General features: G+C 45.2%; 1 protein-coding gene across 1 annotated transcript in view; it reads left to right on the plus strand.

Annotated features, from left to right (window-relative positions):
• The first annotated feature begins 6,350 nt into the window (after positions 1-6,350).
• LOC119091319 (putative dolichyl pyrophosphate Glc1Man9GlcNAc2 alpha-1,3-glucosyltransferase) overlaps positions 6,351-14,235 on the plus strand; it is a 31,117-nt gene continuing 23,232 nt past the window's right edge. Inside the window, exon 1 of the mRNA XM_037214030.1 lies at positions 6,351-7,278. Within this exon, the coding sequence (XP_037069925.1) occupies positions 7,175-7,278 (104 nt within the window). The 5' untranslated portion in view covers positions 6,351-7,174. The remainder of the gene's footprint in view (positions 7,279-14,235) is intronic.

Consider the following 14,235-nt stretch of genomic DNA (forward strand, 5'->3'; position numbering starts at 1 on the left):
TGAAAGGAGCTTGTCCTTAAAAAGCCATTTTCTCCTGGGGAGCAGCTCATTGCTATCCATTCCTGCTTTTAACATGTGATTTGTGACCAGATTTAGCCGTTTTCTGTTTTAATCCATCGGGTTTTGTTCATAAGACAAGTGATGATGCCACAAGATATGTAATGAAACTATTCTGTTCCATGTTCTTGATTATTTGTCTCAAATTTGTGGAAGTGGTCCCTCACGTCTGCTTTAACCAGATGTCTGTAGTTTTCATGGTTTGCTGCCTGGCAAATGACTGTACTGTATATGTGCACTATATTTTTAACACAGGAATACTCTAAGCTGCATAGCAATTACAAGATGATGAATACATCAGTTTTAGCAAATAGTCAGACCATCCCATTTAAGATGTGAAGCGAACATATCAAACTTTGTCATTAAACTTAGGTAAAGAAAAGAAAACATGGAACAAAAAACTTAGAACAGAAAACTGGTTCTGTGGCCATCTGTAAGTTATGCTACGTGTGGAGAAGAGTGATTGTTTTGTGGAGCATACACACTATTGCCCTTGACAGACGCTTTCCATGACAATCAGAACAAATTCTTCAAAGTGATTTGAGGTGCTCTGTTTTGTCTGTTGTCAACTTTGTCTCGTGTCAACAAGCTGAGACAAGTGAATTAAACCAAAACGCTGGTTGAAACCAGCTGAAAATACGTTTTTGTATAGTTTTATCACAACTGCTGCTGTCAAGAAATAGGTGGGGTGAGTTGAGATGATGATCAACATATTGGCTTCTCCAAGTAAGGTTAAGTTGGTTGATTGCATGACAAGTGGCAATAGGGATGTTGTAAGAATGATCAGTGGCTTGCTATGCTGCTGTGATAAAAATAGGTTTGACAGGGTGAGGTAAGGTGAGGCTTCTTTAGGTTAGACTTAGTCAGGCTGCTTTTATGGAAATCAGCATAAGCCTTTTGTAAGAAACATTGACATGATGTTTGTATTTCCTGACCCTATCTCAACATAAGCCAGAGGTATGATGTCTGTTGTGTTTGACTTGGTGACGTAATGGTGTGCTGTAGTCCAAGGCTTTTTCGCTTAAGCGCTTTGTGCTTGTTTAATTTATTGTTGTTTTATTGTTGAATTCATTTTATTTGTTTTCTGTCAAAAATCCTGTGGAAGTTAAAAGCAAAGTACAGTACCAAAACATGGGTGTTGCATAGTTTTTGATGCTCATCACAGTGCGAGTGAGATTATTACTCTTTAATGTTTTTTGTTTCGCTTAAATGACGTAAGATGTTCAAAAGCTGTCATGCTTATGATATTACGTCCATGCCAACTTGGAAGGTATGTCTTTGTTTGCTGGAGCATTTCTCACTGACCCACAATTTCCAACATTTGTGAATTGATTTTTTCACTCCCGAACGGTCTTTTTGCGATGAAATTTGTCAGTCTCACGCTAGTTCAAAAGCGATTCTAGCCCGCTGCGGTGTCGCGTGTTGTCACGGCTCGACGCCGCCAGAGAATTGCCTGCGTCTTCTGCAGGGCAAACTGGCAGAATTTTGCCATGAGCTCAGTAAGTAACGTCACCTGCGTTATCTGAAGACATCGATGCTGCAGTGGCGTTGAAGTCAGATTAAGCAACCGCGAAAATGGCGAAATATTGTACAAGACACCTTCTGTTTTGTATACAGTTTGGTGCGTGTATGCTAGCACTCAAAGCCAAACATTCAAATACAAATCCACCAATTTTGGGTTTTGGGTTGCCTCTGGGGACAAAGTTACAAGTCATGAAAAGTTGCCGATTTGTATTGGCATTGCATGATTCGAATGCCAGCTACCCGGCGGTGGAGGGCACGACAATGGTGCAGTTTGCGTCACATGAGCGATACTTGATGCATCTTTGACAGCGGACCACGGACCATTACTAGATCAAGGACAAGACGGTTGTTTTGGTCATATTTGTCTTCTCTGATAATCTCAGAAATTTTGCTCAGTGTGGTCTAAGGATCCATAATGAGCATGACCAAAATATTTTTTGATAAATCACGCAGTGGCGGGAAATATAGTACCTATTAAGAAGAAAGCTTTCAGTTTAGTGCATTCTTGGCGCATCTCTGTTTCCAGCGCATGGGAGAGGAATATCGTCCTGGCTACGCCCTGTCGTCATGATTACAAGCAGAGGGCCGCGGGTGGCCTCCCGCGCAAGTACAGTTGGCGTTACTTAACGCCCGCCGAAGCTCAAATGCTTTGCTATTCTTCCAAAAGTTTGCATTCCGTTCCCCAAAAATGATGTGCTTGTCGTGGATGTGTAGACACAGATTGTGCCAAATTTTCGCAAAAATGATGGAGGGTAAAATAGTTAAAACTTCAATGTTGCATTTCATACAACCAGCACCCGCTGAGAACAGCGCGTCAGACAGAGACAGTTACGTGCGGCAAACGTCCTTTAATCGCTCCACAACAACTCTTCCGCGGGGAGATTAGAACTAAACCTTCTCTAGTGGCTCCTGCAAAGAAGAACATGTCATAGTTTTGCACATGATGGGAAGAATAGGAGAACGGATGCATGCAACGCAAGTAGATGTAGGTTCAAAAGCGATTGACGTTGGTGATCCTGAACCAGCGCATTCGCGTCAGTTAATGTTTGCACAAGCTCTAAGTGAGGTTAGAGTTTTGCACTCAAATCACAGTTCATATACGTCCGACATCAGGTTCTTTAATTTTTTTTATGGCCAAGGCCATGAGGAAACGAGAAGAGAACTCGCCTGTCTCAGGAAAGGCAGGTATAGTTCCTTCGTGTGTTGAGTCGGAACGCGTGTTCTCAATGTCCGGAGAGTCGTCACAAAAGCACGATCGAGTCTTGGCAACATGGCCGTTGATGCGTTTTGCGCCTTGATGTGCTGCTACCTTCGCAAGTGACTTATGCGACCAGGACACCGGTATCGTGCTGGCATGGTTATAATAGGGAGGTCTACTGCATTACGATGTCTTGCTTCGGGCTTTCCGCTCGGTGGGACTTTAATACAAGTAAATATGCTTTATCGTCAACGGGGAAGATGGTAAGCATGCGACACGTGCGATATTTAAGGGAACCCCGGAATCGTCGGCGTTTTTTATAAGCAAGAAATGCCTGATGAATGTAATTTGTATGCCCTCACATTGTTTGGGCGAAGAACACGAAAACCATTCCGATGTCTTGCTTCGGACTTTCCGCTTGGTTTAATACTGTTGAATTTGCGTAATCTCCAACTGGGAAGATGTTCAGCATGCAACACGTATAATATTTAAGGAGACCCCTAAATTGTCGGCGTTTTTTGTGGCAGAACTGCACAACCATACATGCTGGTCCTCAAGCTGGCCTGTGCCTGACCTGGTGCTAACCAAAACGTCACAAGTGGAGGGGATTCGAGAGGGCTGTCCCACCTGTAGTTACACTAGCTGATCGCTTTTGTACGTGCTAATTTTAGTAGTGTTTCCGTGACCGAATACAAATTTTCTGGTTACCTTGGACACCTCAGTTGCTGAAAAAGGGGACAGTCTTATGCAGAACCATGTCGCCTGCATGGACGCGCCTCCCTTGGTGGAATGTGAAGGAAGGTCTACGAGAAGTTACATCAGGAAAGCTTGCACAAGCTTTGCATTTGGTCCTATTCGCTCCTGACTGAGATGCACACGTCAACAAGGCTAGGGCCTGGGTGCGCCGGGAGACTCCGGTCTCGGTCAGAAATGACTGCTATTTGCGATGAATCCTTGAAAAGGCTAATCATCCCAAAAACAAGGCCCCGGGTCGATAACTTGGACGAAACTTGCTTTTCAAAACGGTGCTGCAAATAACCATGACTGAACACAAATTGCTACGCCCCTTCGGCGTGAAAAAAACGGAGAAAAGTGCGCCTCAAAAGGGCATTACGTGCCAATGTTCAGGCACAATTTTTTTTGCAGGCTACTTTGGTTGAGATTTTAAATCAAATGAAGCTACTGCTGAAACAAACGACGCTAGATTTGGACAAGAGCGAAACTAAAGACAAGATAGCGTGTCTTCGGCGCGTCAAAATGAGTAACGAACATGATCAGCTTCTGTATGGAAACGGTGACCGAGTCGGTGGTAGATCGGTTGGGCTGCATTGGTGGAGACGCGTCAGGCAGCTGTTCAAACGTCGACAAATCCTGAAGCTTATGAAAACTCACGCGTACCTCCGCATCGCCAAACTGTGTAACGGACTTCCAGCTGCTCTCTGGTTTGCACACTAGCTTCGCACGGAGGGGATCGATTTGCGTTCTAGTCACTCTAAACTACTTAACTAGGGCTCTAAACAACTCATCAAGTAGTGAAAAGGAACGAAAGAGCATAACCAAAATATGGGCTTTGCAGTTGGGCAACGGATATTCTACGCAACTTTTAGTAGAATGCTGGAAGAAGCAAAAAAGCCGGGAGCGCGTGGGGGTATGGGTGGTAAGAGACGGAAACACGTCATATCGGAACATGGATTCTTAACGCTACATAGCATAGATGAGCACTTTCTTTGGAAAACCAAAGACGTTGTTAAAAAATCGAAACTGCGCGTACGCATAGCTTGGAAAAACATAAGTTTCAAAAAGTATGTGGTGAAATCTTCTATCTCGAAGCCTAAGTGCCCGACTGGCAACAGATGTTATTTATGCAGTTCTGGATTTCAAGGGGTTTGCACGCAAAGAACGTGGTTTATGAAATCAAGTGTAAACTGCGTGAAAAACATGGGAGGGACATAGTCTGTGTCGGAGAGTTCATGCGCCCTATTCGTTTGGGATGTAATGAACACCTGCCAGACGCTAAAAACAAAACAGGGAATACCCATTTTGGTGACCATTTTTTTTTTGGGCACAACACGCTGAGGTTGGAATGGAGAGAAGTATGAACCCTATGCCCTTTTTAAAACTCAAGGTCATCTGCAGAGCACGGGACCACCCAGAGAGGAAAATAAGTGAATCTATTCTTATAAAAAGTCAACGGCCAAATCTTAAGATACAGGGCTCATCATGGCCGATTATGCGAACGTGATATGTGCCTTTATGTGTGATGCGTGCTAGCTTAAAATCGTTTGCATGTGTAAGTGATACCTGACGCGGGATGTGCGATGCCTGTTCAGTTGAATTGTTCACACGTATTATTGATGCGCGATGTGTGATGCCTGTTTACTTCAACTCACTTGCATGACTGAATGAAGCGTTGTGCTTAATGCCTATTCGCTTGAATTCGTTTGAATGTGCACGTATGTTCGCGTATTCTAATTCCTAGAAAAACACTGTATCGTGGTAGTGGCTGACAATCGCTCTTTGTTCAATCCGCTGAATGTTGGTGTATTGTAAAAACTGTGGGCTGCTTTCTAGAAAAAAAACTTAAAAATCGAGCAGGACCATCGGCAGGCAATTTTTAAGTCGCTTCTGTTGTTTCGATAAAGGGCTGTTGCCGAAACATCAACCCAACTATGTCTCCATTCTCCTGTTTATTATCCGAGGAATGAGGCTCATACTACTGTCTTGTGTATGTGAATAATGTTCCTCTCCAACGCACTGAACAACTGTCGTAACATTTACTACACAAACAGTTTGACAAGTTAGTGTGTTGCAAATGCTGCGGAACACAAACGATGGAAACAGCAAGGCAAATTAAATTTATTACTTCCATGGTGGTGAGCAGGGTATGGCATTTAATCCGCAGGAGCGGCCACTTCAAATTAAAAGACTGAGCTATTCAGATAAGAAGGCGTCCGGGAAATCTGGTGTTACCGATCGAGTTGGGCGCCTCTGATCTAACAATAAGTGAAAGTACGGGAAAATGGCACTCTCCCTTCAGGGTGTTCTCTCTTCACGTGCTTTCCTTTGAGCCTCTAAGCAACGAGAAACCACATGGTTAACATAATTTGTTTCGCAAGATGACCTTTTTGACACATTGATGTTCAACATTGGCTTGGTGTTCGTGAGGTGCATGATTGACGTCCGGCTTTGTTCCGTCCGACGTGTCTTGTCGATGGTGTGCAAACTCCGGGGCTTGATTGCTCGTGATGGGGCTTGAACCCCTGGCGAGAATCGCTCCCCGACTGCTAGCCCGGCACGCCAACCATCTGGCCACTGAGGAAAAGAGCGTCAGACCCGCCAGCACCAAGTGGCTGTTGTCGCCAGACGTTCAAACCCCATCAGGAGCAGACGTGTGGGCTAGACAGGGAAGAGGTACCTTCGCCACAGACGCCAGCCGCGTCAAGACGTTTGGCAGAATGTCTCCCCCCCCCGGGAGCGGGGGCGGTCCACCCGGACGGCAGTGCATGACTAACAGCTCTACCGGCGCCCCATATCCTAAGTTCTCAAAGAAACTTTCGGACCCTCGTGAGCATACCTGTCAGGATGTGTTGTAACCAAAAACTATGAGCACAGTTCAGTACAGCACTCCTGTAGAACAGCAGGCAAGTTGCGTCAGTGAGACCCAGGTGTGTGTCGTTCCGTGACCGACCGGTTAGCTGGGATGAGCATCGAGCCAGCCAACGGGATTGACGTCCCGAATGCTGAACAAGCTCAGGTTGTCCGAACCTGACGCCGACCGCCAAGATGTGTATGATTAGTATCGGTTCATCAACTGTGTCTGTACGGTAAGACGTTTCTAGTTGAAGGGAGTGCTCCACATTTGAAGATATCGAATCAAGCTTCAGATATAATGGAATGAGCTCATCTTTACCATTGACATCCTTCTAAGTGGAAAAGACTGCTCAAGACAACGCAATTTCTCTATAAGTAAATTTTTCCTCAATACGTCATAGACTACATCATCGTGCTCTGCACAACAGCGATTGAGAGCCAAATGACAGCCATATTGTCTGGAAATCGTGCGCACGAACGCCAGATATGGACGACTCGTCAGCTATTTCTTTCGTGACCTAGATCGCTGCTTTGCTTATGTAATGGTAGGATCTGAATGGTGTTGCTGTCGCATCATGGATGCCTTAAAATAGTGTCCCCTAAATAGTCTGCATATCTTCGCAGGTGTGTAGCTCAGAAACCAGTATGGGCTCAAAACTTCATGCAAATGTGAAACACTCCCTTTGATCTGAAAGGAAACAGACACTGCGCGTGCGGTGTGAACGTGGAACACAGTCTTCATGGTGAAATCGGTGAGAAATGGTCGTTGGTCTCTGACATTTGCTCGTGATATCCCATTGCAGCATGCTGGACGTGAAAAACTTGGACTACGCCTCCAACGCCACTGTGCTGTTCCAGAGGCTTTCAGTCATCTGTGGTGATGGCGTTCTCTTCGTGGGCGTCAAGATGTGAGTAGTTGCGGCCGAATTTCGGACTCTGCAGCTCGTGAAGTACGACACTGCAGAACACAAAAACACTACAGCACGGTAGGGGGTCTGCCTGTCACTTCCTCAGAGCTTAACAAGGTAGTCTAAGCCACCTACGCTGGCCAGAATAGATTCTGGTTGACGTGGTCTTGCTGAACATTTTATGACAAATTCCAACGTTGCGTGCACTGTGAGTCGCCAGCAGCCACCGCTTCAGAGCTTACGAGGCGAAATCAATATAAATAAGTGAATAGCGATAGACCACTGATGCGGTACATTCAAAGAGGGATGTAATAGCGGCATACCGCTGGTACCAAACATTCAAAGAGAAAGCACATTGGGCTTTCGCCGCACTACCGCCGATATGTTTAATGGGCGCGGGGGGGGGGGGGGAGCGCAGAAGAGCCGGCCAATGACCGACATATCCCACTTATTTACCATTATATATATTATTGTACACACGACACATTTCTGATCATTGTAAGAGTTTAGGACTAGCAAAGGTAATCGTGTAGTTTGGTGTGCCAAGACTGTCTAAGGTATTGAACCAAAAATTTTCAGGTGAATCTAATATTAAGGATGTTTTTTCGTTTTCAGTTGCAATCATTCAAGTTGTGGTTTAATGCTTCAGGTAATCAAAGAACACAGTGCCTTTTGGGCAGAAAGACATCAGAAAATCACGTACTGAGTTGTTCAGTGCATTAGCGAGAAATATTACTCAGATAAGACAGTAGTATGAGCCTCATTCCTCGGATAAAACCTGGAGTACAAAGATATAGCTGGGTTGATATTTCGGCAACGGGCCTTTATCGGAACAATAAATGAAGTGAATTCGCTTCATTTATTGAGTCGATTCATGTATGGATTCACTTAATGTATTGTTTCGATAAAGGCATGTTGCCGAAATATCAACTCAACCATGTTTCCTTTCTCCTGGTTTTTATCCGAGGAATGAGGCTAATATTACTGTGTAATCACGAACTGAAACGAAAAGTTTGAGCTCTTAATGAAGAGTTTGAGATAAGGAGCCTCGTTGATTGCACAGGCTGCGCGCTAAGTGCGCGTGCATTTAAACTTCAATGTAACGGGTGGTACACGGTGATTGAAAGCTACAAGACAGCTGAAAAGCCTCTCGACACGTACACACTTGCGCGCCCACACCCTTCCCGAAGACGCACGCACGCACGCACGTACGCACGCGGGCATATGCACGCACGCTGGCAAATGGTGATGTAATGACGTCACGCCGGCTCGGGTACAATTCAGCGTTATACCGTTCGGTGCAGATAAATCCTAAATCAGGCCACGTCCTAAGCGTATCGCGTACCGTCTTTTGCGGTACAACTTGTGTTACGAGGTAGTTATCGGTGCTCGTTGCGATTGTTTTTTTAAAATTGCGGATACATATACAGTTATCTTATTTGGACTTTTTTGATCTAATCTGTCTTATTTGCCATCTTATTTGAACTAAATGTGCTGCTACTGAAATCATCTTCGTTCAAATCCAGGCGTCCAAGAAAAAGGTCCTTCAGACCATGCCATCTGCTTTGCCGGAAGCTTCAACGATGCATACCATGCCAAATGCGATTCGATGCTGACTTTAAAAAGTCGCTTTTGGCGCCGAAGCGCCTAACTCATGCATCATATAGTTCCGGGAGTCGGAATGCAATATTCTACACGAAGTCCTCAAGACGTCCAGGATCGCAGCGTCTAGTGTTCATATCATCCAAAATCGCACACGCAGTGTTAAGAAGATATCAAATGCGCCCATTCCGTGCCCCATTGGTGGATTTCAGCCATCGAAATTACCAACGTCCAAATTCACAAGGTCCAATGCTCATGACACCGAGCAATCATGAAATCCAAAGTAAGTTTTGGTTCCTGCCACTAGGTGGCACAACAGGACCTGTTAAAAATGCACCGTTAGATGGCAAAACAATACCATATCCATGTTTTGTCAACAGATGGCGCGGTCAACACAGCATTCAACCTATCGACACGTGATAAATACTGTAGGACATGGTTGTCACCAATCACCGGAAGTGCGTGGGGGCAGGCAGCCCTACATTTTGCCCCAGCGTAATTACCGCGCCATGAGGGAGCCTATTTTCTCACTGGTATCAATCTAGTGGCTATGCAACTTGACACCAAATCCGCTCCATACAGGGAAATTGTTTAACTAAAGGCCGTCGATGTCCCTTTCTGTGACTCACCGGCGGGACCACTGATTCCAATTAGCCATTGATAACAATTGCTGCTCTGAATGTAATTGTTGAACTCCGCAAACCAATGGCTCAAGAGAGAAGAGATATAATATAATAGAGAGATATATAGAGAGAGTAGAGAGATAGAGAGATAGAGAGGAGAGAGGATAGAGGAGCGGTAGAGAGAGGGAGAGATATGGAGAGATATCAGAGAGAGATACGCGCTCGAGCAGAGAGAGAGAGATATGAGCGAGAGGCGAGCGATATATCTATAGATCATCTATTATCTCTATCTCTCTCATCTCTATCTCTCTCTCTCTCTCTCTCTATCTCTATCTTTCTCTACTCTCTCTCTCATCTCTTCTCTCTCTCTCTCTCTCTCTCTTCTCTTCTCCTATTTCCCTTGCCCAAACAGACAAGCAAAACTTTGTCATCCTCAGTCCTCCTCCGGTCCTCTAGTCCTCATCCATCAGCTGATCTCATTAACTATACGGCTTACCTTACATAAGCTAGAAATCAAGGTTGCACCTGATTTTGATGGTATTTAGCAGTCAATTTAAGTGAATTTTGCCCTGTTTTCTTCGAAATACTTGGCCTTGAAATGACAGAATCCACCATGATCCGACGAAAATGAACAAGCTCTATGTATTTGCATACGAAACACGCCTAGTTTTCTAGGGCTGTGCGCGGTAAGCTAGGTTCCCGTATACAAACTGCATACATGGGAATATTAAAACTCAATGGCCGGAATACGAGGATTTTTTGGTGGATAAAAGCCTGAATTCTATGGAGCTCACAAGGTAAGAGGCATTCTTCAGTTTTCTAGCATTTTCGCAGTGTACATGTGTGGCAATTTATTTACCGTGAAGTTTGCTGCTTCTGATCACTCCGATACTGTGTCGTATTAGTTCTGGCGGATGCTTTTGCCCGAATCGCACAGAGCGTGTAATGATATATATATATATATATATATATATATATATATATATCTATATCTATATCTATATCTATATATATATCTATATATATATATATATATATATATATATATATATATGTATATATATGCATATCTATCTATCTATCTATCTATCTATCTATCTATCTATCTATCTATCTATCTATCTATGCTATCATTGATATTGACTGGTGACTGACTCTTCTATATATCCGGCTCTTCGTTTCATTTCGGCATCCTTAAACACTTCAAAGCAGAGCATAAAACACGAGCATCCAAACCAACAATTAACTTTTCACTGGACAGCACTCACTGCCGTTTTGACTTGGAAACAACAACCAATTATTTGGCCGTGCAGAAGACATCATTGGCACCACATACCGCGAATAACAATCAATACAGGAAATCACAACACTGCATGCCAATCACTTAATATCCGCGCCATTCATCAGTATCTTGTTCCTCGTCTAAGCGATTTAGTTGTGATGCTGCTCCAAAGAGATAATTCAGTAGTTTGATTCATTACTTTGCTTGGAAGTCGTTTGTGGTCATGAATGAGTAATGCATCCAGAATGTTGAGTTTTATTGTTTTGTGTGTAGATGAGAGAATTGCAGTGTTTGTGTAAGCGTTAGACGCGCGAGGAGAGTATTGTGCTCGAGCTGTACGTGATTCCCTGGTGCCCCCTCCGTGAGGTGCTCTGTGAGACGTCGAAACAAAAGTGTTGTAGTTACACCATTGTAACACACGGAACCTTGCAGCAACACCTGGCAGCGGTCAACAGACGGGTCGAAATGACCACGTATCGAAACCGGTACCTTCCAACGCTTCATGAAGTCGAGTATGCGTGTAAAAGGTGTCCCCCTGTCCGATGGTTAACTAGTGCAATTTTTAGATTGGTAGTCGGGACGGATTACAGGAAGAACTTTCACGTCGATGGCCACAGGTTCCGCCGGTTTCAAAGGCATACGGTTGAAACTGAAACGGCTGAGCGAGTCTGGAGTATTTTGAACCCTTTCTGTGCTCGGCTTCTCTAGCTGCGGAGCCGGCGGTTATCGCACATTGAGTCAGGATGGTGGCGGTACAGATACTGATGCATGTGGCACCTCATACCAAGCTCTGACGTGGGCGAACGGGAATATGATCGTCCCGTCAGGCCTTTTACCATATCTACGGTCAATGCCAATTTGTTCCAAGATAGACGGGTTTCCTGATGCGTGTAATGCGGGCTTCATAACGTCATTGAGTGCCTTTGCGTCTAGATGGTCATCCTGCGCTCAGGGAGGTCAGCGCGGGATACCCTTTTATGTCCGGCTGTGAGCCTGCATGTCCGCCTGTGAGCGGCTGCCTATATTTGTCGACGTAAGTCAGAGCGTACATGGAAGGAAGTCGCGGTCCGCAGCGTGTTCTGGCCGAGCTGTGTTCACAGGTTGCCAGGTGGTATGGCAACGAACCAAGCACTGCTTTTTTGAGCCACCCCGCTCCACAGCCTAGCTAAACCGACTTGATTTGTGTTGATAAGCGAACACCTGAGAGACTGCTCCGCAGGGGTCGAATCCCAGGTATTGCCTTTGCTTGAGTGAACAGGGCTAATGACAGCCATGACGTCTGTGGGTGTTACGGCAGGGCCTAAAAAGGCCAAACGTTAAGGAGACGCGATCGTTTTCCGAAACGGCGCGTACAATCGCCGTGAAACTTTCACCAATCGATTAAGTGCAATACGGTCGGTTATGTGGTAGCATGATGGAGACCTGACCTGGGGTCCGCACCTCAAAACGCGAAGAAAAAAATAACGTGCAAAAACAGACAATTCAGATCTCAGAGCCTGCCGCACCGATCGGTGCGAAATCTTCACCATTGGATGTGCCATACTTGATTCCCTTTTGCAGTAAACAATTTTGTGTCCCTAGGTCGGGGCAAAGGTCATCAAATTTCACAAATTCCCCAATTCTGGTTTGCAGTCATTTCAGTGGTCAGAACCCACTGAACTAATCGTAGTAAAATCGTTGCCATTCGATGAGAGATTTCTTACAGTTGCAATGTATGCTATGCAGTCATACGCTATTAATTTTTGTAGTACCCATGCGCCCAAACATTGTTTGTATTAATTTGCGATCGAGCGCGTTTCAGCGATAACATTTCTACACATTTGGCCCGCAAATGCAAGATCATCAATACGCATACTCCTTTTTTGGGCAGCAGACACACACACACACACACACGCACACGCACGCGCACGCTCGCACGTACGCACGCTCGCACGTACGCACGCACGCACGCACAAACACACGCACACGCGCACACACATACGCACGCACGCACGCACGCACACACGCACGCACGCACGCACGCACGCGCTCACACACACACACACACACACACACACACACACACACACACACACACACACACACACACACACACACACACACACACACACACACACACACACACACACACACACACACACACAATTTTTGTGACTAGAGGCACTCAACGTACAATTTACAAGCCTCCCTCAATTTCCGGCACACTTAAGACAGTCGTAATCGTTGCAAGGACGCATTGGCACGGCAGCGCACGACGCACGCAGCGAAGCTCAAGGTTCCCGTTGACCCAAACGGTGGTGTATTTTCCGTCATGTTTTGTCACCGTTAGCTTCTATGACTTGTTCCTTGGTGACAAGTTATGCACAGATTGCAGTAGGCAATTCATCAAGAAAGATCCTGAGGTCTAGATTTGTCACAGTAGGACACTGGCCCAACTGATCCCTTTTCGGTGAGGCCCATCAAGTCTGATCTCACAGCCGAGCACGTCAAATGTACAGCATTCGTCACAGCCGTGACCCGGGCTCACTTCGATTCCGTGGACTTATGAACAACTGGTAGAAAGCAACCAATAATAGGCTGCTCAGGAGGCTTCTACGCAATCACGAAAGAACGGTATTAACACAGCACACACACTAGCATCTCACCACCAAGGCCAGGCGCCACCACGGTCGCGGTTCCTTAAATCGTGGCGATACGATGACAATGCAGCGCATGAATTTCAGTAGAACGCCTGTGCTAAGGAGAAACTCCAATAGTAAATAACATCACCGACCTAATAAGACCAGCCTAAGTTGCACGTTGTTTTGGAATAAAACACGAAAAGGCGTAATTGCAAATGACAGTATTTTGCAGCTTCAGCAGGGAGTCAGGTGTGCGTATTGAATGACAAGATTTCGCAACAATCTGAATGGTAGCTTTTGAAAACTGAGTTTTCTGCATGCAATAATTTTGTGATTTGTGGAATTTGATGAGGTTTGCTCTTACTCAGGGACACAACATTTTCAATGGAAGAGGAAATCAGGTATAGTGCATCCAATGGTCAAGGTTTCGCAGCGATAGTTTCGGCTGGTTCTGAGAGATGAGTTGTCTGCAAGCAGGAATTTTTCAGTTGGTGAAATTTTGTAACCTGACCTGACCCATGGCCATCAATTTTTACGTCGAAAGAGTGCCAGGTATGGTGCATTCAATGAAGGAGGTTTCGCAGCAATGGATGCAGATATTTCTGGGGTCTGACTTGCCTGCTTTTGCCTGCGAAATTTTGCTATCGCGTTTTTTAGGTGTCTGATGTTAGGTCAGGTCTCGCCCTTGGCGCTGAGTCACGGAATTGCCGGTTTTGAGTGTAAAGCAACACCCTGTGGGGAGGAATTTCCCATTCCTTTTCCCCATATTTTGTGTGAATTTTTCACTCCTACTTGATATTGTCTAACCACACATACCAAAGCCATATTT

This window comes from Pollicipes pollicipes, unplaced genomic scaffold, assembly GCF_011947565.3.
Source record: "Pollicipes pollicipes isolate AB1234 unplaced genomic scaffold, Ppol_2.1 Scaffold_3447;HRSCAF=4054_pilon_pilon_pilon, whole genome shotgun sequence".
Lineage (NCBI taxonomy): Eukaryota > Metazoa > Arthropoda > Thecostraca > Pollicipedomorpha > Pollicipedidae > Pollicipes > Pollicipes pollicipes.